The sequence below is a fragment of the Alternaria novae-zelandiae genome (genome assembly GCF_023758075.1).
Source record: "Alternaria novae-zelandiae strain BMP 2774 chromosome Unknown scaffold_26, whole genome shotgun sequence".
Taxonomy (NCBI): Eukaryota; Fungi; Ascomycota; class Dothideomycetes; order Pleosporales; family Pleosporaceae; genus Alternaria; species Alternaria novae-zelandiae.
Genome location: NW_026056986.1, coordinates 70170 through 96027, shown reverse-complemented (window position 1 = coordinate 96027; position 25858 = coordinate 70170). Strand labels below are relative to the sequence as shown.

Sequence of the window (25858 nt, the reverse complement as noted above, 5' to 3'; positions counted from 1 at the left end):
GCGCCGGCTGCTGGACTCATCCGCCTTCCTTCTTTTCTCGCTCATTTCCACTTCGTACCTGCGCTTGGCTAGTACCTCAGCTCCTCTTTTATTCACGATACCCTCGCGCTACGACGTCACGACATTATATACCCCGCCCGAGTTTGACCGCTCGGCCCTCTTCTTCCTACCGATACCTTGACCTTTACTATGATATCATGTACACTACCTGTACGGTCCGCTACAGTTCCATGCGGGACAACATAGAGCATCTTTCGGATTATCTTCCTCGTATAGACCATAATATACCACCATTGTACCATTGTCCGCTCTCGATGTCAAACAAATCCCGGGTCTCTTTACTCATATTAAGACAAATAGCTTTTGTGAAGCTTCCTAGCTACCGACTATCCCAGTCTTGAAGCCATGTCTAGATCGAGCGCATGGTATACCGGCGCATCTACCCTTGTTCGTCCCCGCGACGCTCACTCAGTAGTAGTCGATCATCTCGGTCGGCCGGCCCAGGATGAAGCACTTCATGCTCTTGATATCCCGCTTCGTCCAACCTGAAAGTGTCGATTTACCGCCTTCGCCCCAGCGTACGGCCATGTCGGTATCGCCGAAGAGAGTCTCGCAGCGCGGAGTTCTACAATTAGCCTTGGTGAGCGTGTGGTCAGACTATACAGAAGGTAGCAAGGAACGAGCATACCGATACAGTTGACAGCAGCCCATATGGGTCACGGCGCGAACTGAGCTTATCTCTCTGGAGCTGAGGCGCATGTGTTAGCACAAGCTTCATATCTCAAGATCACATAATCTATACGTACTAATCACTGCTGATGTCGCGACACTCGTCCACCATAACGTCGAAGTAACGGCAGGCTCCTTTGAAGTTGGCCACGTTACAGACTTGGATCTAGAGGAAAATCTGTCAGTACCTGACCCTTGTAATCCGGACGGAAGCGACGTACGGTCATATGCTTCCACAGATTGTCGGACGCTTCGGTTGGTAAGGCGGCGATGTCTTGGATGCAAAAGATCAGTAGCAGGAGCATGCTGAGCATCATGGCAGTAGCGGGGATGCGCATGGCGGGTGGTGTCTCGGATCTTGTGCTTGAGGAAGTCTGCGCTGAGTGACATGAGTGTCAAAGGAAAATTGGCAGGAGCGGAAGGCAGCGAGACTGCGGGGGTTGAACAGCCATGTCGTGCTTTCCGTTCGACGTGACTACCGCTTCGCCCATACCGACTTCCTCATACGACCGTCCGCAGTTTCCCCGCAAGCAATGCGTAGCGCTCATTCGGTGTGGGGTAGCCACCAATTTAGTAATACATCTTTCCCTCTTCCGGTTCGGTCACGCTCCCTGCAGAAAGCGAGCAATGTCCAAATCCTTCAACGACCTCATTTTCCGTGACGCCCCATTGAAGCTTGGCCAAGTGCGCATCAACTTCTTTAGGCGGTGGGTGACAAGCAGCGCTTATCGCCAAGCTACAAGACGACACGATGGGTACTCTTGTTTGTCTTTTCCTGAGTCCAACCACGCCTATAATGCCGAGCAATACGAAAAGAACGGATAGTAGAACTATAAGGCTCAGAGCTGAGAACCCGCATGCTGCTGTCGAACTCAGGGTACTGGAATACCACGTATCTATCCGGACCAGGAAGAAAGCCTGAGACATCAACCAGTGGAGTGTTCCACTAATCGCAAGCAGAGGAAGGCTCCATCTGTATGGTAGTTCTAGGAAGTAAGTACTTCTTTGATGATCATATGGCTGGGTGACTCTGAGGCCTTTCCTGGATGTCGCTAGGTTGTTCCACTCTTCTGCTCCAGCCATTGATGTGCAGAATTGGTTGATCGTGAAGTAGCAGGATGACAAAAGTAGCTGCGGGATATTGGCCAGCCAAGCACTCCATAGTGTAGCTACAACCGATGTGCTTCCAGAAGAGAATATGTAAGAGGTAGATGAAGTTCCCCATTGCATGTTTGAGCTCAGGCTCCATGCAAGGACAATCGCGAAGACGAATATGAAGAATCCGATCCTAGATACTCAGTCAAGATTCAGGACTTATTGGGGGCTCACTTACGAAAATGTGTAGATGAACTGGACGCGATCATGGAAAGGAGAAAAGTAAGACCGTGAACGTGGAAGCCAGACGTCTCGCAGCCGAAGATTAAGCTCCTTTCTATCGGTTTCGTCGTATTTGCTTTTCTTCAGTGAATGACCTAGACTTGATGATACAGTCTCTCGACTAAGGAGACATCGACTAATCGTGTAAGGGTCTTCTCGCTTCAAGAACGAGCTGGCGGCATCTCCTAAGGTGACGAGGTACTCTGATCGATCTGTGAGGAGGACCGTGAGCAGAACAATGAGCTTGACCAAGTTGAAAGTGACCACCACAGCAAGAAAGTAGAGGCTGACTTGCACTGTACTGGGCGAGTCCAGCATCTTGAATGATGAGGCCTTCGCTACGTGTAGATAGGCTCCGGTCAGGCGATTAAAGCCGTGAGCAAGGCTGTTGTAGTTTAGCCACTCCGGTGAATCTACTATAATCTTCTTTGGTGTCAAGCTATCTGCACCAGTCGAGGTTTCCACGTCCGCGGCGTTAAATTGCGAAAGGTTCAAGGCTGGTGGAGGCGACCTGAGTCTGATCGACACCCTATCGATTGCGAGATACAAGTCACCATAAATGGAGATGTGTTCTTTAGAGTATGGCTCGTCCCATCGATCAGCGGGCAAATTCCAGTACGCGCCATGGGTCCAGGTGTCGTTGTCAGTAGCATCAGCGATTTCTTTCCATGCATCCGATGACACGTCCAGTGTTGCAAAGGAGTGACCTTTCCGGGACGTGATCACTTTGAAGACCGAGGCGTTATAGCTAGAATTGATGAGCCTTTGTAGTCCGGGAGTTCATCTAACAACGTACAATAAATGCAATGGTGTCGAGGATAATACTAAGATCAACCAAAGGGTCGCGCGGCTGCGTGAGATAGCCCTCAAATTCCGAGGACTTAGTCGCCCAATATCGAGCCACTGTCCTTTCGCATGCGCGGCGTCCACATCTTTCCGTGTCGGGGAGCTCAGGACTTGCATAGTGTAGTTTGACGATGATAGCAACGCGGTGCTGAGTACGTTAATGAGAACGTGCAAAGCAGAGTCCCATCGTGCGATGCGCGTCTCGTCGCCTTCGAGGATTGAAGATATGCCTTCGTGGTCATAACCGAATTTGCTGTTTGCTCCGATTGCGATAAGAGCAATGTTGCAACAAAGGACAAGGAACGACATGCAACAACCAAACAGCACTCCCATACGCCACCCATGGAAGCGGCTTCTTCTGAGTCGCGAATCCCAAGCTTGTGATGCCTTGCTGATTGGGCGTGGAAGTTTCGGATGAGTCCAGCGGCGTGATGCAGTTGAGTTTCCAGCGCTGATCTGAGCTTGCGAATTCTGATCAAGCTGAGTGGGGTGAGTGGGGATGTCGCTTTGTGATGAGGCCTCGTCGGCGCGCTGCGATAAGCTCATGAGGGGAGTAGCATCGCTGCATATCCCATTGTCTGGACGTGGGGGCTGAAGTAGGGTAGTTTGACAGGGTCGCGCATAGACATTAGCCATCGATACTAGAGTGCTTCTTGCCTACGATGCCGTTTGAGGGGAAGGGCAGGATTCATAAAGAAGCTGTTTTGGGGGCCAAGTATCCTTCCGGCCTCGCAAGCAAGACCGGAAGCATAATCAAGGCAACAGCCTTGAGAACGGCCCCAGTGTGGCTAAGACGCCATGTTGAATCATCATTGGCAGTCATGGAGTTGTGCAACTGAGCCGTGTGCGGCTGAGTCCTTGCAGATATGCATATCCAAAATAGGTAGACGTTGCTGAGCGTGTAGGACCCGAAGAGGCTGTCCAGTGCAGATCGCACACTATGATAACTGGACGTTGGACGCTATTGGCATGGGTTGGCAGGCGCACTGCATCGCAAGAGGCTACAGATGTTGCGATTATCCGCTACCCATGTATTCGACTCTTCGCAGTCAGAACGGGTAGAGGGTCCGGCTGCTGCAAGTAAGACGTCCCTCTCTTGATGAAAGGAGTCGCTGACCGGTTCTCTAGCATCCGTCAAGATGAAACTGTGCAACTTAGGTGACCCGATGTCAATGCCGGCTTCATTGTGTTTTAAACCGAGAATACCGAGCCAGTCAGATCTTGGACTTTAGATGTTGATGGAAGAATCTGATCGACAATGATCATGTCTTGGTACAGGAAGATAAGACTTCAACAACACGAGCAGACTGTGCGGTATCGAATGTGATTGTTGGAGCTGGCAGTCTGGAGTTAACTCGAAGCTTCGATGTCGGGGTTGCGTGACGAGTGCACGTGAAACGAAGTTCCGCGGCTGTGACCTCATCAAGTCAGCACAGCCCTAACGCATCTCAACTACCCTTCATCCTTCCACCTCCACTCTCACGCGCACCTCAACTCCCCCCTTCGCATCGCACGCAACCGATCTTTGCGACAAATCCATCACGATGGGTGCACCCAAATACCAAAACGTGCCTCAGCGCGACTCGCTCGACGAGGCGGCACCCGCGCCGTCATATCCGCAGGCGCCACCCAGCTACCAGGCGGCCAACGACCCCCAAGAAGCCCTCCTCAGCGGCGTCCCCCGCGGCGAAAATGACAACCTGCCCGATGATTTCAAGTTCGGTGGTGTTGTGGCAGAGGCGACGCTGGATATCCGGATGGCCTTCATCCGCAAGGTCTACGCCATCTTGTAAGTACCTTGCCTTGATGCCTCAAAGGCGAATGTCGCGCATACTGACTCTCTACAGGACCGTTCAACTCCTCGCAACCGCCGCCGTTAGCGCCCTCTCGATGATGTCGGAATCGTACAAGAACTTCATCCAGCAAACGCCCGCGCTCATGTGGGTGTCGCTCATCGGCTCCTTCGTCTTCCTCGGCCTCACTTTCTGGAAGCGCAAGTCGTACCCGACCAACCTCCTCTTCCTCGCCGGCTTCACCGCCATGGAAGCATACTCCATCTCCGTCATCGTCTCCTTCACCGACTCCAGGATTGTGCTGCAGGCGCTCTTCTTCACACTGGGCATATTCATTGCACTGAGCTTGTTCGCCTGCCAGAGCAAGTACGACTTCACGCACTGGGCACCGTACCTCTTCGGCGCGCTGTGGGTGGTGGTCTTGTTCGGCTTCATGTCCATGTTCTTCCCGCACAGCAGCTCGGTCGAGCTAGGATACGGCGTTGTCTGCGCGCTCATCTTCTCTGGCTACATCCTGGTGGACACACAAATGATCATGCGCCACTACCACGTCGAGGAGGAGATTGCGGCGTCCATTTCGCTCTACCTCGACATCATCAACCTGTTCCTTGCCATCCTGAGGATCCTCAACTCGCAGAACAACAACTAGGTGGGGGAATGAAGTAGGAGCTTAGATTCGCTTGGGAGAAATTGTACGGCGTTATGGGTATTGATATCACTATGCTTGGAGCGTGTGGGTCAAGGAGCTGGGTATTGATTATCGTACTCTATGTTACTTAGCTTTAGTTGTATAATACCACTTTTACACTTCTCTTCGCACCGAAAGCAATTACCAGATAATCGGTGTTTGTATGCTGAAGACAGTTCTTCCGTCTCATGATGGAATAGAGGCGACCATTCTATCGCATGCTGCATCCAATAGCTATGCATGCATATCGGTCAGGCCATGGCGGGGTAGCACTATGGGGCTGCAGGGAGCGTGGGCGCGTTGATAGGTCGGGAGGGTGAAACGCCCGGACCCTTGATTTTCGAAGCACCAAGCTTCGTCGGCGGATGTCTTGGCAAACCGACTCTCGCAGGAACTCGACGATAACGGGTGCAGGGCCGTGTTAGGGGCAGAAGGGGACGAGACTGAGCTTCCATATAGGCTCGCCACCTCCTTTCGCGCGATGCAACACTGCCAGTCTTTGTCCGCGTTACACCCTTAGGCGCATGCTGCAGTCGGGTTAGGCGAGGCCCCATTTTTGAAGTGGGCAGAGAAGTAGCGCGCTCCAGACACAGCTCTTGCTACAGCGAATACTGCTAGCTCCCGCGACACCTGTCCAGAAATACAGGGAGAGCAATTGGAACCGCCTGTGCCATCCTTCACCCAGACTCCAAGCTGGCACGCAGGCAAAGGTGCAATTCGCGTGGCCCGCTCAGGAGATTGTTGATCCGCGCTTGCCCCATCCATCTCTAAACCCTGAATATCTTTGCTTGGGACCACCACACCGCTCCCTCGACTCTGCTCTGCCCGGGCGCATCGTGCTCTCCCCCGCCGAAACCTCGCCTACGCATCGACAGCCTACCGCGCCCATTCTTTCTGCCGTTTCGCTGCTCAATGGCTGTTGGTTGCTGAGACACGCACCCCAATCCGTTCGCTAAGAAGTGACTGTTGAGCGACAACCAACGACGCCCATCGAGCCCACACGCCGCACTACACGCCGGCAACCGACACCGGAAACCGTCGCCGGCCTGCAAGCACTCTCTGGAATTCATTCTTCTGCCATTGGCTCCTCTATCGGACCGCCTCGAGACAGCGGGTATCGCGACAGCGTCGCTCTATCACTCTCTCGCTCCCCACATTGGGGCATATTGCAACCACCCACCATGGCGACGACACACAACGCCAACGGCGCGCTGGGAAAGACGCACACGGCGGACATGCAAGCGCAAAAGCTACCAGCTGCGCCCAAGAGGAGGAATATGCAGGCAAAGAAGGTCGAGGATGAGGGGCTCATGGCCTCTCTGTGCACCCTCATCTTGGAACACCAGATTGGTACGCTCTCGCAGACCCTCGAGAATACTGAACATGCGAATACTGACTCCTACAGGCATCTCCGTCAACCTCCTCACCCTCCTCGTCCTCACGCACACATTCTTCCCCCGCGCCCGCAGCCGGACCAACAAGTTCTTCCACATGTCGTACTACAACCCCGACACCAACATGTACGGCTGTGGCACCGACGATCTGCCCTTTGTCCTACTGTGGACCGTCATCTTCACTGGTGTACGCGTCGCAGTCATGGAATACCTGCTCGACCCGCTGGCAAGGCTGGGTGGCATCAGGACAAAGAAGGGCCTGGACAGGTTCAAGGAGCAGGCCTGGTTGATCGTCTACTACACTGCGTCATGGTCCTTGGGAATGGTATGTCGCACAACACAGAACATACGGAATGGCAGTGCTAACAAGGCTACAGTACATCATGTACCACTCCGAGTTCTGGCTAGACCTGCACGGCATATGGGAAGGCTGGCCTTTCCGTGAGGCAGACGGCCTTTTCAAGTGGTACTACCTCGTCCAATGGGGCTTCTGGGTCCAGCAGCTTCTTGTCGTCAACATTGAGGAGAAGCGCAAGGACTACGCGCAGATGTTCACCCACCACATCTTCACCACTGCGCTGATGTGCTTGTCCTACGGCTACTTCCACATGCGCGTCGGAATCGTCATTCTGACCATTATGGACTTTGTCGACATCATCCTGCCGGTAAGCAGACCGAAATCACAAGTTGAGCACGAGAACTGACGATTGCAGACTGCAAAACTCCTCAAGTACATGGGCTACTCGAATGCCTGCGACTACGCTTTCGGTCTCTTCGTCATCGCCTGGGTCGTTACCCGCCACGTTCTCTACATGATGGTCTGCTGGTCCATCTACGCATACGCCCCAGTCGATATGGCACCCGGTTGCTACCTCGCCGACTCCACCTCGAAGTACACCTCATTCGTCCCCGCATCCAACACCTCACAATTCGAAGCATACGGCGGCAACAACCACTGGGGCAACCTACTCAAGGCGTACAACGACCGCAACGGGCCCATTTGCTGGAACCCGCAACTCCGATACTATTTCCTCGCGCTCCTCCTCACCCTCCAGGTCTTCTGCTGCATCTGGTTCGCTACCATTGCGAAGATCGTATACAAAGTGCTCATGGGCAACGCAGCTGAGGATCTGCGCTCAGATGACGAGGGCGAGGACGAGGAGGTCGAGCAGGAACAGACCAAGACCATCTTCAACATGGCCACCACCTGCGGCGAGAGCGGAATGAGCTCCATGACGCCAAAGGAGGAGGAAGTCGGCGTCGATGCCCTCACCTTTGCGCGTCTCAACGGCGCCAGCCAGCGCCGACAAGCAAAGAGGGAAAGCTCGCGCGCAAGTGGGATTAGTATTCCCGGTCATGGCGACCGCAAGGAGCTGCTCGGTCGCATTGGTTGTGATAAGCCTTCGTAGGCTTTTTGTGGTCACCACCACAACGGTTGTTGATGTTTTCCGAGTGCGTTACGAAAAGTCTCGCGGGCGTCTGTGGCGTCATAGACTATCTATATAGTCCTGGGTTCATTTCTTCCAAAGTTTTTGGAAAGGGTGTATAGGTTTCGAGGGAATATACCACCATTTGGCTTGGTGAGATGTGTGGTTCCGTCTTGCGGTTGATGATCATATGTATACCCCCAGAAATCGAAGTTAGTTTGTTTTCTTGAAGCTGTTCGACGAAGATGTGGGCTATGGGCGTGAAGTACGGATGATTGCTTGATTACGCGGCGGGGTTACCACCAGGGCATGTGCAGTCATCCCGCTCTACACCTCGGCACATGGCTAGTGTGAGTGGGATGGTGGGGCTGATGTTCACATCATGAACGTTGGTCCTGACTGCCTAGGTCCAACCAAAATCTAACACAACACGTGTTGTGAAGGCTCCCCCTTGCATTAGCAGCTGTGCCGTTGACATATAGCATATCGTGTCCTGAAACTAAAACCCTTCACATTACCAGCCGTTCACACCGAATAGTCCGTGAACCTCTACACAACCCCCACGAAATCCCCTTTGGAAACAGCGGAAATCTGCCAGCAAATAATATACATATCAACACTACTGCCATAACCGCTACACCACAACCACACCACCATGCCATCCCCCTCCAACCCCACCCTCCCCACCCCACCCTTCTACACCCACATCCCCAACATCAACAACCTACGCCTAGCCACCCACTCCCTCACCACCACCTCCGGCGCCACCCTGCGCCCCGGTATCCTCTTCCGCAGCGCCGAAGTCGCCAAATTGGACACCGCCGGCTGGACCGCCGTCCGCGATATCGGCGTCGCCCACGTCTTCGACCTACGCAGCTTACCCGAAGTAGAAAAAGGCTGGGCGGGTATTGTTGTGGATGATGTTAATGGGAAGGGTAAGAGTAAGGGGGAGGGGGAGGGAGACTTTAGGCCGGGATGGATTCAGGCTATGGAGGAGGCGGGTGTGAGGAGGACGTGGACGCCGGTGTTTGAGGAGAGGGATTATAGTCCTGAGAGGTTGGTAAGTTCTGACTACTGTACGAAGTGCATATGAGATGTGAGACATAAACTGACTTTGTACCTCTCTACCTCTGCAGGCGGAGCGGTATGCGAATTACATGGATGAGGATGTCAAGGGGTTTGTGGAGGCTTATGCTAGTATTCTGACTGATGGGGGGAGGGCGTATGGGACTATTTTGCGGTATCTGGCCAGCCTGAGTAGTGATGGCGAGGGGAAAGAAGGACAGAAACTCGGTGCACTAATTCACTGCACAGCCGGCAAAGACCGAACGGGAATCTTCTTCGGCCTCCTCTTCGATTTCCTCGGTGTACCGCGCGAGCAGATCGCCGAGGAGTACCAACTCACTGAACTCGGCCTCCGCCCTGCGCGAGACGAGATTGTGGAGCGCTTGTTGACGAGTCCCGGCTTCAGGAAGTATATGCTTGCGCAGTCTACCGGAAAACCTCTATCGAAAGAGGAGATGGCACAGATGATCCAAGGACGGGATAGCGAGGGTTCTGATACCTCGGAGTTCCCGCCTGAGATCCTGGAGAAGGGGAGACAAGCTGCGTTGCGCATGGTGGGGTCGAGGAAGGAGAGTATGCTGGCGAGTTTGGATATGTTGGATGAGCGGTTTGGGGGCGCGGAACGGTATATGAGAGTGTATTGTGGGCTTGGGGATGGGGAGTTGGAGGCGTTGAGGAGAAATTTGGTGGGTGGGAAGGGGTTGTGACTAGGTGTGGGTGGGGAAGGGAAGGGGGTCGAGAGGAGTCGGAGGGAGCGGCTGTAGCAGCGATCTTAGGTACCCTTAACGTCTTTCTCGCTCTCCCTTGGACTCCGTTCTGATATAACACGAGATGGGTAAATAGCCTGTTGTGGTGGACTCCGTAGAGTTTCCGAGGCTGTCGCTGTACAGGATGTATTTGTTGCATATGCTTATGGAGTTAGACATGTAAACATTCGGGCCCCAGACCTGGGCAGTGGCAGTGCACTAGTGTCTAGACACTAAACCGCTTGCAGACGGGTTAGTGTAGGCAACAATCCATTACAACAACACCATCGCGAAGTACCGCTACTACTACACACTCTCAACGAAGAAAAGCAAACCACGTTAATCCAGACTGCTCTCCGAATCCATCTACTCAGCATGCCCACTAGAAGAACCCGACCCACTATTGTACTCAAGGGCCCGTGGACCACGTCCTTGAATTGGGACCTATGCGCGACACCCCAGGGCGAGATACGCGTACTTTTCCGACACCATGTTCGTCCAGGAGAAAGAATGAAGTCTTCCTTGCTCGACAATTTCAGCCACTTTCCACGCCTGCCATTAGAGCTTCAGCACCACATCATATCGTTCTGCGACAACGCAACGCTCTTCCAGCTTATGCGCGCATCACCTGCCACGCGCGAAGAAGCCGCCAAAACCTTCTGGTCTGACCCTGCCGTCGAATATCGCATACGTGGCTCTTGGTTACTTTCTGGCGGATATACGGGCCTTACACATGCCGCTCTCGAGGCTCACAAGTACATGCAATACATCCTCATCGAGCTTGGGAGTGCGAACAAGACTCTCTACGATGACTGGGTGGATCTCATACGGCATCGTACCAAGTTTTCAGATGAGGAGGAAGCGAGACTCTACGCAGAGCACAAGATAGCTGCGTTCTGGCAGGTACTACGCGAGTGGTGTCCCGATGTCGTGAGCGTCGTGCTTCATACAGACTATATTCTCGAATCCGGCACAGAGCCCCCCAGCTTTCTCACGCAGCTGGCAGAAGCATGTCCGAATGAGATTAATGTACGCGCGTCGAACTTTCATGTTGACCACAATGGTCAGAAGCGTCCCAGGTCGAGGAAGCGTTGGCAGGCGATCAAGTCTATCAATAAGCCAGTAACTTGGAAGCCGATCGAGCCCTTGGATACACCGCGTCTCGTAGTTCCGCCATTTCAGGAACGATCCGGACCCGCTGGTAAATGGTGGCGTTGGATGCACGACGAGACTGAGCCCTACGACTACATGTATCACGCGCGAAAACTTCTCCTCATTCAGGCAACGGAAGCATACTATCTGCATACTCTCAAAGCCCCTTGTATATGTCCAGTGACTGGATGTGGTCTGCAATTCGAGGAACCGGGCCAATGGACACTGCACTACGTATCAACCAACGACGAACTACATGATAAAGCTACATTATCCCCGCCTCCATGTGAGACGCTTCAGAAAGCGTTTGCAGAACATAACGCACGTTTAAATCGCATGCGAGAGATACAAAAAGAGAGATTGATCGAGATGCGCGCCGAGTGGGGTGAAGAGGGAAGTGAACAGCGCAAGCACATCACAGAGCAGTTCCTCCAGCAAATACGCGATGATTCGTTGTGCGCTATTAGACAGGAACCAGAGAAGAGCCATTTTTGGCATCGGTATCAGATCATGATGAACGAGAAAGACCGTTGGCACTGGTTCTGACGACTTTCAGACTACGACCTTTTGTTTCGACTGAACATACGCGCGAGCATATAGTAGAAGAGGAATTCATGTTTGATCTTCCCCTTTATTTCGATTCCAAGTGCTATCCAAAATACAACCGGAGCGCTGCGCACGGCACGAATACGAGTAAGGGCTGGAAGAGACGTACTGGTAAAGGTGGGACGTATAATCAAGTGTACCAAGTAGCCTCCGGGATCTCATCCAACAACTCGAACCTCCCCAACTCTCGGTTCTTATACGCCACAGGATCATGCAGCGTATGCGTCCTAACGTCCCTCCAAAACCGATCCAAGCCCACTCTTGCGCTTGTTGCTTTCGCGCCTGTGACCTCAAACACCCCAGAAGTAACCCGCAGGCTGGTGTCCGTTGTAACGACCTTGACGCTTGCAACCCATTCGGCCAGCTCCCCTCGCTGTCGTGCAGTCAGCTTTGCGCGACTGTCCAGTTCGCCTCCGTATTTGTTCAAAATGGCATCGACTTCTTGACCTGCGCGGTCTGCCAGGGCGGATGCGGCGCGGAGGTGTGCGTGGAAGTTCCCGTAGCGTTCGAGGATGTAGAACTCGTCGGTGGCTTTCTCCTTGTTCTGATTAAGCGTTAGCGTTTTGTGCTAGTTCGGAGGATGTAGATGTGCTTACATCACCACCGAATGGCCATGCCCGAGTTCCTTTCACTGTATATTTCGCTGCATATTGTTGTGCGCCTAGCGCAATGCCCAGGTAGAAGTTACTGAAGACGAGCTGGATAGTGGGGAGCAGCAGCGTCGCGAACGGTATCTGTAGCGCGCGGGGATCTGGTTCTTTCTTCTCGATGTTCCATCCCAGTGCATCCGCCCAAGGTACACGCACATCGGAGATCTTCACACTGCCCGACTCCGTCAAGCGCAGACCGATGTTGTTCCAATCATGCCCAAATTGTACACCGGGTTGATCCGTCTTGGCAAAGGCGAAGATGTGATTCCCGGTGCCTTCGTATACGCCCTCGAGAACCGTGAGATCGGAGACAACACCGCCTGTGTTGAAGAACTTGAACCCGTTGAAGACGAGGCCGTCGCCGTCGGACTTGATGGATAGGTCGCTGTCGCGGGGATTGACGGCGCCGCCGATGAAGTAGTTGTTCGAGATTATGAGCTTCTGGAAGCGATCGGCTTGTTCGGGTGAGCCAACGATGTTTGCTGTGGTTGACCAGAGGAGGTGGTAGCCGAGTAGCATGCCGATTGACCTGAAACAGTCAGTCAGCATTCGCGTACGGGGAAAAAGGATCCTACCCGTCTGCTTCGGCGACTTTCCGTATCGCCTTGTAGCCCACACTCCAAGGCTGACCACCGCCACCATACTGCTTCGGACCAAGGAGTTTCAGTAATCCGGAGTGCTTCAGTAGCGCAACTTCTGCTCGCGGTGATTTGTTCTCTTGATCTCGCAGGACGGCATCGACGGCGAGAACGTCAGCGACATCTTGAGCACGCTGGAGCCAGCCAGCTTCGTCTTGAGGAGCAGATGACCACTTCGACTCATACTCAGCATAGACAGCCGGATCTCTGAAGTCGACTTGCTGCGCATTTCCGGACTCGCTGTTAGTTCCATTCGTGATGGCCATCGTGTAAATGGATAGAATGATGACATCTCGACATCTCGATCACGATCTTATATCTAAACCCCGCAGAACATCCCTCGGAATGATGAGAATTACGCAGAATATTGCGTGCTATTTGTTCATTCTTGAGCCATTCGCATTGATGCGCATAGACACCTCAGTAGGTTTACGATGGCGAGGGGAACGACCGGAGAGACAGGGATATACCGCCGACATGGTGAAAGTTGAGCTGTCTGCCGGCAGGCAAGTATAGCTAGGGATATTCCGATACCGTGGGGGTAGATCGCACGGTGCAGTGTTGGTACAACATGTGAACGTGAAGTGAGAGCTGCAGAGTGAGACGCGTCGGCGGACCGCACCTGCATCATCCCATTTGTGCTAACCCAGAACGAGACTAGTCTGCAACCCGTGCGCACGTCCGAACGCGAACCGCGTTCGCCATCTAACCCCTCAATCGCATCATCCCCAACTCCGCACCATCACGGCCCATCACAATGTCCAGCAGACTGCGCACCTCCGAGACACCTTCCGTGAACAGCATGCGAGCCTTCCGTTGCCTGTAGATTATTCCGCCTTTCTCTTCGCGAAGAACCGGGAAGTGTCGCCGAGTGGCAGCTCAACGATAGAATCTTTGAGCAGCAACGCGAACGTCAGATACCATCCGGTCAATCCAGCCAAGAAACAGAACGCACCACCGCCTTTCTTGAGCGCGACGGACGAGGTCGGGTATCCATCTGCCGTGGCAAAATAAGACGCCGAGACTAGAAGAAATCCTAGCTCGACACAGAAGAAGATGATGATGTAGACCAGGTTTGTCGGCAACGAGGCCACGAGGAATACCAGCGCAAAGACCGTCCACACTGTCACACCATCAGTTGCGCTCTCATCACTTGTCGGTTTTGAGCAACTCACTAATCATGAAGAACCCGAGAGCGTTGTTGTATTGCTTCACATCGCCTCCATACGCTGCCTCAACCCCGAAGGCAGGGGTCAAGATCGCACCAAAGCCTGCGTAGAACAGACCAAAAGCGCTGAAGACCGTATAAGCGAAACCGTTACCGACGGACAGCTCCCACTGTGCAGTCACTACCAAGCCTGGTATTCAGTCAGCCAAACCATACATACATCGCACGTTCCGATAACTTGCCGAATGCCGCCGCAAAGAAGAAGTTGGCAACGAAGACATTGTTTGTGGTCACTCCTCGCCATTCCATGAGACTGAGTGACAGCGTGGTCAAAGTCGTCGCGAAGACCCCGATTGGAAGCGCCGTCTTGACACGTTAGCAACTGGGTAAAATGTACTGGAAGCATAACTAACTCCAGCACCCAGGGTCTTTGGAGCTGCGATTGGCACGGTCGGAGACTCATGGGTGAGTTGCTTCTCGACATCGGTCGTGCCAGCGCTGCTTTTGCTGTTCAAGTCGGTCGTTGAGATTTTGGACATGATTAACTGCGCGCAAGGAATCCTTCATACAAACGACTGGCTTTGATAGACAGTCTTTTGTACTGAATGGTCATGAGCTCCCATATTGAGAGAGACCACATCGACGCGGGACAACGGCGGTGTCGGCATGTTACCATTGCGACCATGCGATGGTAGATTACGTGCTTCGGCGTTACTTTCAGTGCTCAGTAGCGTTCACATGGTCGTGTCGGGACAATATCGTAGTGTCGTAGTCGAAGCTCGCTATCCTGATCGATCTTGGTGTGGGGTATGCGGTGCTTGAGTATCTTGCTGCAGGTTACGGCACATCACGTCTTCGGAAGGTTGGATTGCCCCATTGACCAGTAGGCCGAAGCTTGTAAGCAGCCAATTGAGGATGCCGGACTCGTGAAGTTGTCGCAAGATCATACACCACAGCTTGTCATACACGAAGCCGAGATGTTGAGCTGCAATATAGAAGTCTGCCAGCTGGTTTAGGCAAGATCGGCGGCACGTCGGCTGCATTAGAGCTGAAGACCATCAAGTCTACGTACCGGGTTTAATCTACGGCAATCCCACAAATCCCGCTCTCGGATGAATGCATATCACGCAATCCACGCTTATAATGCGTACGTCCGATCTGCAATCGAACCCCAAGTCCATGTTCCGGGGCAGCATAGTACGGGTACTCAACTCACATACCTCCGTGTCTTCAAACTTACATTCTATTGTATACCTCCAGACAACCATGACGCCGCGCAAGAGACAAAAGACAGGTAAGGTTATCGGATACTAGGGCTATCAATTATGTGTAGGGCTGATAATATGTTTAGCAGCAGCACAGAATGGCACGACGAATGGCGCCAATGGACACCTGAACAAGACAGCACAAGATTATACGCCCACAGAGCAGCTAGACCTGAACCAAGATCCTGATCGTCTATTGTTCGCGTGAGTTGTCTCCCACGGACAGCCATTTGCCGCATCTCCTAACCTTGCGACACTGTAGTTACTGGGTTCCGAACGTCTCAGGCGGTCTCGTTGTCTCAAAGATTGCCCAGCGGACGAGTTGGGACCTTGCATCCAACGTACGATACGCCCGGACGGCCGAAGCCTACGGCTTCGAGTATGCGCTCACCCAGATTCGTTTCACCGCGTCGTATGGAGCCGATAACCAGCACGAAAGCGTATCATTATCTCAGGCGTTGTTGCACAACACCGAGCGCATCAAGCTCATCGCTGCAATACTTCCCGGCCCATGGAACCCCACTGTCGCCGCAAAGCAAATCGCAAGCATCGACAACTACACCAATGGGCGCATTGCGGTAAACATCGTCTCCGGCTGGAACAAGAGCGAATTCCAGAGCATCGGGCAATGGTGGCTTGAGCATGCCGAACGATATCGACGCTCCAATGAGTTCATTCGCGCACTCAAGGGGATCTGGACTGCTGGTGACGAGGGCTTCACTTTTGGCGGCGACTTCTATCAATTCCGGAACTACAAGTTATCACCCAAACCACTCCAGAAGCCGCACCCGAAGATCTTCCAAGGCGGCAATAGCGACGACGCTCGGAACAATGGCGCTGAAGTCAGTGATTGGTACTTCATGAACGGCAACGATCTGGATGGCTTTCGCGAGCAGATTGAGGATGTGAAAGAGCGTTCGCGAACAGCTGGGCGCGAAGGCAAAGTGAAGTTCGCGGTGAACGGCTTCGTCATCATCCGTGAGACGGAAGAAGAAGCTATCCGCGTGCTGAAAGAGATTCAAGGGAAAGCCGACACGGAGGCCGTGGAGGCTTTCCGAGAAGCAGTACAACAGGCTGGTGCTAGCACAGGAAATAAGAAGGGAATGTGGGCGGACAGCAAGCTGGAAGACTTGGTGCAGTACAACGACGGCTTCAAGACCAAGTTGATTGGTACTAAAGAGCAGATCGCCGATCGGATATTGCTGTTGAAGAGTCTGGGCGTGGACTTGGTGCTGACTGCTCACTTGCACTACGAGGAGGACATCGAGCGCTTCGGCAAGGAAGTATTACCGTTAGTAAGGAAGCTAGAAGCTGCAGGCAGAGGAAAGGACGTCGACGACGAGATCAAGCGTACGGGTGATATTTACCGGAAGTCGTAGTTGTCATGCAGCGATGTAAGCTATCTGCAATCTCTATCTACCCGTCTGGCGCCCATAATGTGAGCTATGCAAGGTTGGGAAACGTCTGAGCCGCCGAAATACTCAATGCCTTTGCCGATCCCTGCTTCACTACTCCAAATGTGTCTTCATTCGTCCAGAACTCAAAGTCCGCCGCGCCTTTCCCTGGCTTGTTGATCTGCCAAATCATCCACGGCACCTTGAGCCCATTGAAGATGTCGATATGCTGACCGACCACGCTCGCCTTGTTGGAACCAGACGCACCGAACTCCTCAAACAGCACGAGCTTCTTGGCGGCTTGGGCGTGCTGCAGTGCGATGGGCGCTTTGTTGCGCCATTCGGATACGCCGCTGTAGGAGTGGATGTCGACGAGATCGAGAGTCGCGCAGTTCCAGTTCTCGGGGATGTCGGAGTTGGGGAATTCGTTTCCGCCGCCTAAACATGAAAAGTCAGTATCCTTGTCTCTGAGCACAGAGCAGTGCGAGTTGGGATGTAGACCACGTACCTGTCGAGATGAGAATGGCGCTGCTGCCCATGATGCTTCGCATCTTCTTGCTTCGATTGCACCACCATTCTGGTGCAGGCGCAATGTTGTTGCGCAGATGTCCCTGTCCCTCGTTCTGGATGTTGAACGAGAAGATATAGTCGGACAGATTCTTCCACTGCGGTGAACCTGAGAGCAGCGAGTTCCTGTGTTGAAGGATATGTGTGAGGCGGTTGTCGAAGTCGAAGATGGGCGATGCGTCCTGGTAGAAGAACGTCACGTCGTTCTGAGCGGCGGGCGTCCTCGCGCAGTCGATGGCTGGGAGTTTGTACTTCGATACGTATGTATCTGGGTCGAACATGTCAGTGTCACCGATAATTTCAGTCCGATCTTGAAGGGAACATACCATTACCCCAGCAGCCCAGTTGATAGCGATCATGCATAGCGATGATGAGCTTGATACCTCGGTCATGCGCCTCGACCATCAGTTGATCGATGGCCTTCAGCTGGGTGTCGTCGTATGTGCCGACCTGCTGTGGCTCGATATCGGGCATGTTGACTGAGCCAGTGTCCTTGTTGTTCTGAGGCGTGGGCGAGATGAAGATACGCAGCGTCTTGAGCTTCGCATCTTTGACCGCGTCGAGTACAGCCAAGCGATCAGCCCTGTGGATGGTGAGTATATGCACGAGAAGTCCTGAGGTGTGCGTACTTTTGGTAGGCATGAAGGAAGTACGAGTTGACCCCAGCCCAGCTCGAAGAGATCGCTCTCTCATCGAGTGGTTGCGCCGCCGAGAAAGGTGCGCTCAAGGCGAGCGGGAGAAAGAACTTGAGAAGCTGCATGTTGGTTGTATTCGATGCGAAGTTGCTTTGATGGCCGTCCTTCTTTCGAGGAATCTGCTCTTTCTTATGCTTCTTCGCTTTGTGTCTTTAACCTAGCGCCTTGAAAATTCGATGTGTGACCTTCTGTCTTTGGACTTGGTCTGCAACCTTCTCTTTGCTACATGCTGTCTTCCACCTTGCATTGTTCGCGCACTCCGACTGTTTCTTCTCCACTCTGTGTCGAAACCCAATCTTGTAGTGAGAGGAAATCTAGGACTAACGCCCAAAAAGGTTGTGCGAGTGCGGAGCAGCCAGAACCGTTCCAGGCAGGGTTAGTACATCTGTACTCCGTACCAGCACGCTAGCCTTGTGAAGGACGGAAGCCGATCGCCCGTGTCACATCTAGATTAGCGGACATTTGTAAAACAATCCCTAGCAATCTTCGAGTGACGTTCTTTAGTGTAGAGCGCATTGAATTGCGGGTAGGCCCAGAGCCCGAATGTATGATCGACATTTGAGGGGAAGTGAATAGCGTATTGATGTCCACGGCTGTCGGTTGTCGGAAGTACATGTAGTGCCGAGGTATCGGAGTCTCCGAGCCTTCTTGTTCCCAGAGCCGCGGGGGCATTGAATAGCATCGCTCATTATAAAACATACGATCTCTCACTCAACTGTGATCGTTGCATAAATTCCAGTCCGGGGCAGTCGAGCTGCAGCGCAGTCGCGATATGGTGCAAATGTCCTGCGTGTGCTTTCAGCAACCGGACCAAGAGTCCAGTTGATGTCTTCCAACCCAACGTAGACTGGCGCAACGACGATGAAGTTTTCGTTTAGCTCAATTGGCGGTAGCTCCTCCGAGCATGTAGGGGCCCCGACGACGGCTGGCCATGCTGAGCAGCCGTGCATCAGTGACCGATCGCGATCATGCAGTGGTCCCACTGGCTTAACATCCTCCCATGTCCCCCGCAACAGATCCGTGTGGGCGTTTCAATGTTTCGTCTATATGTACCAAGCGGCTCAAGGATTTGCGTCGTTGTTGTTGGGTCACCGGTATGCAGCCCAGACTACATGATGCCTGCAGGATCCTAGGCAGACGTCGGAAGTTGCTCGTCGCCTCTGTCAATATGCGTACGGTTAGAACGGGAAGTACTAGTATCCCGACTGGTAAGAGGTCGGCCAATAGCTCGACATCGCCAGTTGTTGCGTCAAGGTCATGCGAGATGAACGTTCGAAGCCGCGGCGAGCACGAAGAAGCCGAGCGATATAGCAAGAGCGTTCGACGGAGAAGATGCTGGAGGCATGACTGGAGTCATGACTGGAACGTATCCGTTGACAGAAGAAACTCGTAGAAGCCGGCACCTTGATGAGAGACAAGCGTTGAAGCAGCGTGGCAGCGTGTTGCTGATGGGAGGTTGAGAGTGGAAGCGCGCACATGGGCGGGCCGAGGCGCATTCGTGGCTTAATTCCGGGCAGGCTGCAAGCTTATCTCCGGGCGGGTGGCTGCATCGCCGCAAGCCTCAAGCCTCCACGCCACGTCCTCAACAGCGCCGTAGCTGTGCCCACCACCCACCGCACCGCAAACGAATACACGCAGCCAGTTCATCGAGATGCCACACAATTATCACGCGTCGCGAATACCTGTTTCGACATCCGCGCACACACGAGCACGCCCAAGCGCGACTGCCCATGTAAATACGGCAAACTGTGCGCGCACTCCTGCGACGACGAATTGACGACGCGATCAGAGAGCATCTCTCGCCCGGGAATCAACTCTTAGTCCAACCGCTTCGTAGCACTCGTGCGCTTCCAGTACTACACCCACCCACAGAGAGCCGTTAGTCCGATTCAAGTCGTTCAGCCAGCAAGTCCGTCAACACATCGTCGTGTACACATGTTCGATTAGCGCCGTCCTATAGGAAGTTCAGCCCGAAATATAAGCACGCCATATTCATATGGAGTGTTACCCCGGGCTATGATGCTCACAAAACGCGTCGGGCCATGATCTGAAGGGCATTGCAGGTGATGCCAACCAGCTGTTGTTGCACGTCTTCGCCGCGTTGCGCGAGGACCGATACGTCATGCACTCCACCAGTTGAATCGAGAAGTCGGGGACTCAGACCTGTGATGGCATGCTTCGCTGGCTTAGGTGATCGATACTTTGGTAGGGAAGCTCGCGCATTCGCCTCGAGATGGCAATGTTCTGCGCAACTCAGAACGAGAACACCACATGGATCACGGTCTGCAGCGATTGAGTGATCCAGAAAAACATTATCATTATAGCTACGGGTCTGACTGACTGCGAGATCCCTCACTATCTAGTCCACCGCTCTTCTAAACGGTTCCCTCCTTGTCCAAGTCGGCAGTGGCAGTGCCGACCTGGCTGAGGGCAATAGGGATAGGTCCGTTCATCCTGACCATGAAGTCGCCCACCATGGAAGGTCTAAAGTTATGTCAGCACGCGTTCTACCCACCCGATATACGCTCGAATAACTCACCCGTTAAGAACGTGGGCCAATCTCAGATAGATGCCGCCGTCCACCTGCAAGACGCGGAATGTGTATGAAGAGTCGTCGCAGCTGTAGACCTTATCGACCTCGAAGGTAGGGTTGGCAGCGCAGTGGACGTTGTCAACGTGTTGAGAGTGAACGTAGAACGCGAAATGCGTCTCGTCGCGACCGCCATACGAGGCGTTGTTGACGGTGACTGTCTCGAATTCGTCCTCTTGGACGGCGGTGGGTGCGGCGGCGGCAATGCCGGCAAAGATGGCAGCGATGGTGGCGAACTTCATGATTGATTCGTGGATTGGTAGCGAAAGTGGTGGAGTGTGTAAGGCTTGATGGAAGAGATCGATGGATGCTGTGTAGTGAGTACTTGACGGAAGCCCTCCAATGTTTATATACGCATGTCAGCCTACGTCCGCCGTTGACTAGTGCAGTGACAAGCTTTTGTCTATTTCGGGGGGCGTCAATGCGGCTGATGCTTGTGCTTTCGACATATCTATACGGGGTTACATTGGAGATTGGCGACAAGGAAATCCACCGCTGAACGGACGTCAAATTGGAGGCAAATTATTGATAGCGGCGCTATACCTCGCTTTCGTGTAGTCCCTCCTTGCAGACTTGTGGGGAAGGAGCCTTCAAGCCGACTGGCGCGAGTAGGTTTGTTTACCGCCTCGTTTCTCGAAGCCTTGCAGTCGTGCCACACCGCAAACGTCCATCACCCACCGCGATTCCGATGATCATCTCGTAAATATATCGGGCGAGCCACATTATCTCGTATCGTGGAGCAGCGGTGCGAAGGGAGCCAGCGTCGACTCTTCGCTGCACCTGCGCAGGATCTCGCTATCAATTCCAGAGTCTGGCATCGAGGCGTATCCAGCATATGACCAGTGAGAGCTTCCTTGTAGGGACAATCATCTCACGGCTTGATAGGCCGTCGAGCTCGTCTTCTAGAAGGTTTCGTACGTGTTGTGCGAAGGCTCACGTGAGTACCCGCCGGCTTTTCATCCGTAGTACGGGTTCTTTACCCGTAGCACACAGCTCCCGGTCGTTGAATAGCATGCAATGTCCGCGCTGACCCGATAATGCTAAACTTAGCATCTTAATACGGGGGGATTCATGCGCATTCACCAGGACAATCCGAAATACCGGCGCGACTGCCCGTTCTGTGATGGAATCATGCGACGAAGCCGAACGCGAAGATGTTTGTGACCAGCATGCAGCAGGTTTACGTCAGTGGCAGCGGTGTTATCAACTTCCAGAAATGAAAGAGCTGCTGCGCTATGGAGTATTGCCTTCCGATCTTTTGTCCTTTGTGTCTTTGTCACTCCAGCAATACGGTCTGGATGTGAGTTCACTCGGCCGACGTTGTAACCACGACCCTGGTCACCAAAGCGCCGAATACCATCACACCGGTCAATCTGCATGTTCGCACGAAAGCCATGGAAATGGAAGGATTTGCCTTTCTACATGTGCTTCGAATGCTTCTCCCCGAAGTTCTTTCCATCGCGCAATACTCTCCCACATCCACGAAGCCGTCATTCGCTTGAAGCAAACGAATGACAACTATCCAGATGTCCTCGTGACTCGTTCCGGAAGCCTTGATGGAAACACACCAATGCGCATGGTATTCATGCTTCGCGTTATAAAACACAATTCTCCTCTTACTCTAATCGCGGGATACACCGCGAGGAAATCCGAGTAGGTACACTATCGGCTTTGGACGGTGCGAGATGCGACTCTTTGTACTTCTCACAGCAGCACCGCGCAGTCTTTTGGTACGGCTTTCCCGGGGAGCTGCGAAGTCCCCCTGACAGCTGCAGCGTAGCCCATTCTGGTAATCTCGTAAGTCCTCGAAAACAAGTCCTACTTGAGCTCGTTCTTTGAATACGTTGGCGACTTGCTGGACGTCAGCCGTGAGCACCTCCGCGGGCGCATTCCGGGAAGAGCCTCGCCCCAAACCGCCGATTTGACCGATCTACAGCATCAAGTCTGTTCCGGCATGAAGGTCGCCCTGGGATTGTCAATAGTGATGCGATGCAGAAGGCGACATAGTCGGAGCACAACCTGCTGCGTGAGGATCGGAGCCGTGTGACGTTTGGTGCGGAGGATAGCTGGTATCGCTTGGCTCCAGGGCTGCCTCGGCGGTGCCGCCAAGCCTCGTCGGGTTGTGGGGGTACACCCACCGCGACATCACCGACACAGCGTCACCTCCACCTCCAGGACTACCTGCGACTCTCCTTCTCACATGGCGCCTTGATGCCGCCGCCACCAAATATCTCGCGCAGGCGAACCGCCTTCACTTGATGCTCAATCAGCTCGCGCAGCCCCGGCGCACAACCGTCCACCGCCGCGCATCCTCCAACCGGCTCCTCATCGCAACGTGAACGAGTGCGACAATGTCTCTCACGAACCCCCAGTCCTCATGCCTTTAAAAGAACAGCGCCATGGTTATATATGCCCATCCCTGTCGCCTTTCGGTAGAGCGTAGGCGTCCCCGCTCGAGCGTTGCCCCAGGGCCCGACTGACGTATCGCGGTAGCAGATGTTTACTCATCAACACATTCTCCACCCTCACGCATGTCCCCGCACAAGCTTCTGTTACACGCGCGCGCACGATGTCGGCAAACGAACGCTATACCGATACAAAGACTCGCTTGGATCCCATTCCAGCGAGGCGCCACTCCGCCTCTCGAGCCGCAGCGTATAACTGGGACGGCCCGCTGGTGCTAGCATCCCATCGGGAGATGCACATAATCTAGGACAAACGTGTTGTTGAATGTGCGCCGTGTCGCGTACCACAAAGGTGAACAATGGCTGCGCAAGCTGTTGCGGGACATGGCTACGACGACACGCGCATTCGCGCTCGCTTGGCTGACACGCCCATTCGCATTGTAGAGCGCGTCGTTACTTCCTCAACCCAATGTCTCTTTATCACCACCCACTGGGCTTCTCGCCCTACCCGGGTTCGACGTCGATATCGGTGGAGGGCTGCGACCGTTGTCCGCTTCGTCGCAGACATCATGCCGCAGTCACATATACTTGTCCTACCACCCTCAAGCGTCGTCTGTTCGAAGAAAGCACTAGATCGCTACTCTCAATCTGATAGTCGTGTCTTGCACACAGATTCCATGCACGAGCGCGCGCGACACAAAGCATTTGCAAGCGCATCAGTCCTTAGTCAAATCTACATGGAATGAGTTGTCCACCGCGAATCGTGGCCACCTGGCTATGTACATGAGTCGCTTGAGCTTGAAACCGGCTCGAGTTTGTCGTTCGTACGGTCGCGGAGGGCGCTGCGCCCTTTGCTTATGAATCTGATCCACAAGCGAGGTGCCGCCTTACTCTTTCCGCACATCCTGCCCTGGTGAGACCACGTCGCGCGGTGTCGATGAATTTGTTGTAAGTTCGCATCTACTTAAGCAAGCTTAGGTCGCTATCGCCTCCGAAAGGAAAACCCGTCACTACATGTCTTAAGGCTCTTCACGTACGACTTCAGGACCCTGGACGACAAGCACGCGACAGGATCTACACACGATGACTACCGCGGATCACCCTGGTGTAAGGATGGTGGAAACCGATGGCACCCATTCCCTTGCGCTATACACCCACGGTCCGGAACCGACCGATCCTCATGATGCGGCGGTGCTGTTTGTCTCTGGTGTCGCAAGCAGCAGGCTCAACTGGACCGCTGTTGTGCGACAGCTCTCTTCATCCATGCGCTGCTACACCTACGATCGCGCCGGTTATGGGTTATCCGACAGCGCTCCGTACCCGCCCACAGCCGAGAATATTGCGACAGATATCCAATACCTTGTCGAGAACGTTCCCTTCGAGAATCCTCTCATCCTCGTCGGTCATTCTTGGGCCGGCGTACTGATCAACGAATTCATTGCGCTAACAGGGAATGGCCATCACATTGCCGGGCTGGTACTTGTCGACGCTAACCACGAGACACTGCCACAAGTCTTGAACGTCAACGACCCGGATCTCCAAGCCATGTCCGAGGGCATCAACCCATATATTGCCAAAGGCATTGCCGCAGACCACAAACTGACGCAGCAGGAATGGGACGCACTTATGGCTGATGAAGCGACCGAGAAGTACGCGGCGATTGCGCGCATGGAAGAAGACGAGTACGCAGCAAGCTTCGCGACGCTGCGCGACAAGGATTTGAGTGTCCATCAGCCGCTTCTCGGACAGAAGCCTGTGTACGTCATTGGAGGCATGCGCAGTCGGGACTGGCATGGAATGTACAAAGCTGGAGTTGCGAAAGGGAATGGGAGCGAAGAGCAGAGGCGTCGGGTACGCGAGTTGATTAGCACGGCGGACGAGAAGAGCGAGAGCATCATGAGGCGACATCTTCAACTCTCTACGAATAGCAAGCTTGCGTTCGCGAGTGCAAGCGGCCACTTCGTCCAGATGACGCAGCCCGAGGTCGTAGTCGAAGGCGTGAAGTGGGTTGTTAACGCGCGACGAAGTTCGTAGACAGAAGATTGCGGAAAGAAGTCTTCTGCTTTACGTTCTCTTCCTCGCCTTCTATTAGAGTTAACTCTATTACGTACAAAGCAATGTTACATGTAATTCTAGAATACTTTATTACTTTATTATAGCTTCTAGAGCTATAGCCTTTTATATTATATAGTGTAAAGTATATAAGTTTTATCTTTAGTCTAATATATTCTTCTTTCTTAGTTTACTTATTAAACTATACTTTATCTATATTATAATATAAACTAGTAATTATAAAAGATATAAATAATAATAAATATATTTAATAGAATATAAGCTATTATACAAAATATAAAGGTATAAAACCTTTATATATAGAAAGCTAGTAGATAGCCTAGTCTAATTAGGCTAGGCTAGTTATGTAATAATATAATAGAATAGGTACTAGCTAGAACTATAATATTACCTCTCTTCTCTAAGATAGTTATACTAGTAATTATTATAACTATCTAATAAAGCTTTTTTATAAAGATAATATTATTCTCTATATACTAAGCGCGCTATTATAGTAATACACTACCTATTTACTATTTTATAGAGTATTATATTCTCTATAAAGTACTAAGAGTCTACTATAGTTATAGTATTATAAAGGTTTTACTATA

General features: G+C 53.0%; 11 protein-coding genes across 11 annotated transcripts; 6 read left to right on the top strand and 5 right to left on the bottom strand.

Moving 5' to 3' along the window:
• Positions 1-468: 468 nt before the first annotated feature.
• On the bottom strand, positions 469-1067 carry J4E88_009742 (uncharacterized protein; the record flags this gene model as incomplete). Its single annotated transcript, XM_049403341.1, has 3 exons — positions 469-609; positions 689-742; positions 951-1067. The coding sequence occupies 3 exons, from the start codon at positions 1065-1067 to the stop codon at positions 469-471; spliced, it is 312 nt and encodes a 103-aa protein (XP_049250775.1).
• Positions 1068-4496: 3429 nt separating this feature from the next.
• Positions 4497-5394, top strand: J4E88_009741 (uncharacterized protein; the record flags this gene model as incomplete). The annotated part of the gene is made up of 2 exons (XM_049403340.1): positions 4497-4741; positions 4800-5394. The coding sequence occupies 2 exons, from the start codon at positions 4497-4499 to the stop codon at positions 5392-5394; spliced, it is 840 nt and encodes a 279-aa protein (XP_049250774.1).
• A 1220-nt stretch (positions 5395-6614) lies between these two features.
• On the top strand, positions 6615-8236 carry J4E88_009740 (uncharacterized protein; the record flags this gene model as incomplete). The annotated part of the gene is made up of 4 exons (XM_049403339.1): positions 6615-6783; positions 6839-7152; positions 7205-7492; positions 7541-8236. The coding sequence occupies 4 exons, from the start codon at positions 6615-6617 to the stop codon at positions 8234-8236; spliced, it is 1467 nt and encodes a 488-aa protein (XP_049250773.1).
• A 673-nt stretch (positions 8237-8909) lies between these two features.
• J4E88_009739 (uncharacterized protein) lies at positions 8910-10026 on the top strand (the record flags this gene model as incomplete). Its single annotated transcript, XM_049403338.1, has 2 exons — positions 8910-9314; positions 9391-10026. 2 exons carry the CDS (start codon positions 8910-8912, stop codon positions 10024-10026), a joined length of 1041 nt encoding a protein of 346 aa, XP_049250772.1.
• A 529-nt stretch (positions 10027-10555) lies between these two features.
• J4E88_009738 (uncharacterized protein) lies at positions 10556-11183 on the top strand (the record flags this gene model as incomplete). The annotated part of the gene is made up of 3 exons (XM_049403337.1): positions 10556-10561; positions 10636-11094; positions 11145-11183. 3 exons carry the CDS (start codon positions 10556-10558, stop codon positions 11181-11183), a joined length of 504 nt encoding a protein of 167 aa, XP_049250771.1.
• Positions 11184-11953: 770 nt separating this feature from the next.
• On the bottom strand, positions 11954-13377 carry J4E88_009737 (uncharacterized protein; the record flags this gene model as incomplete). Its single annotated transcript, XM_049403336.1, has 3 exons — positions 11954-12367; positions 12420-13002; positions 13049-13377. The coding sequence occupies 3 exons, from the start codon at positions 13375-13377 to the stop codon at positions 11954-11956; spliced, it is 1326 nt and encodes a 441-aa protein (XP_049250770.1).
• Positions 13378-13938: 561 nt separating this feature from the next.
• J4E88_009736 (uncharacterized protein) lies at positions 13939-14818 on the bottom strand (the record flags this gene model as incomplete). The annotated part of the gene is made up of 4 exons (XM_049403335.1): positions 13939-14234; positions 14287-14460; positions 14507-14645; positions 14693-14818. The coding sequence occupies 4 exons, from the start codon at positions 14816-14818 to the stop codon at positions 13939-13941; spliced, it is 735 nt and encodes a 244-aa protein (XP_049250769.1).
• A 727-nt stretch (positions 14819-15545) lies between these two features.
• J4E88_009735 (uncharacterized protein) lies at positions 15546-16923 on the top strand (the record flags this gene model as incomplete). The annotated part of the gene is made up of 3 exons (XM_049403334.1): positions 15546-15573; positions 15631-15748; positions 15807-16923. The coding sequence occupies 3 exons, from the start codon at positions 15546-15548 to the stop codon at positions 16921-16923; spliced, it is 1263 nt and encodes a 420-aa protein (XP_049250768.1).
• A 64-nt stretch (positions 16924-16987) lies between these two features.
• J4E88_009734 (uncharacterized protein) lies at positions 16988-18265 on the bottom strand (the record flags this gene model as incomplete). Its single annotated transcript, XM_049403333.1, has 4 exons — positions 16988-17376; positions 17447-17773; positions 17832-18088; positions 18135-18265. 4 exons carry the CDS (start codon positions 18263-18265, stop codon positions 16988-16990), a joined length of 1104 nt encoding a protein of 367 aa, XP_049250767.1.
• Positions 18266-20575: 2310 nt separating this feature from the next.
• On the bottom strand, positions 20576-21032 carry J4E88_009733 (uncharacterized protein; the record flags this gene model as incomplete). The annotated part of the gene is made up of 2 exons (XM_049403332.1): positions 20576-20684; positions 20740-21032. The coding sequence occupies 2 exons, from the start codon at positions 21030-21032 to the stop codon at positions 20576-20578; spliced, it is 402 nt and encodes a 133-aa protein (XP_049250766.1).
• Positions 21033-24278: 3246 nt separating this feature from the next.
• J4E88_009732 (uncharacterized protein) lies at positions 24279-25229 on the top strand (the record flags this gene model as incomplete). Its single annotated transcript, XM_049403331.1, has 1 exon — positions 24279-25229. One exon carries the CDS (start codon positions 24279-24281, stop codon positions 25227-25229), a length of 951 nt encoding a protein of 316 aa, XP_049250765.1.
• Positions 25230-25858: the final 629 nt, after the last annotated feature.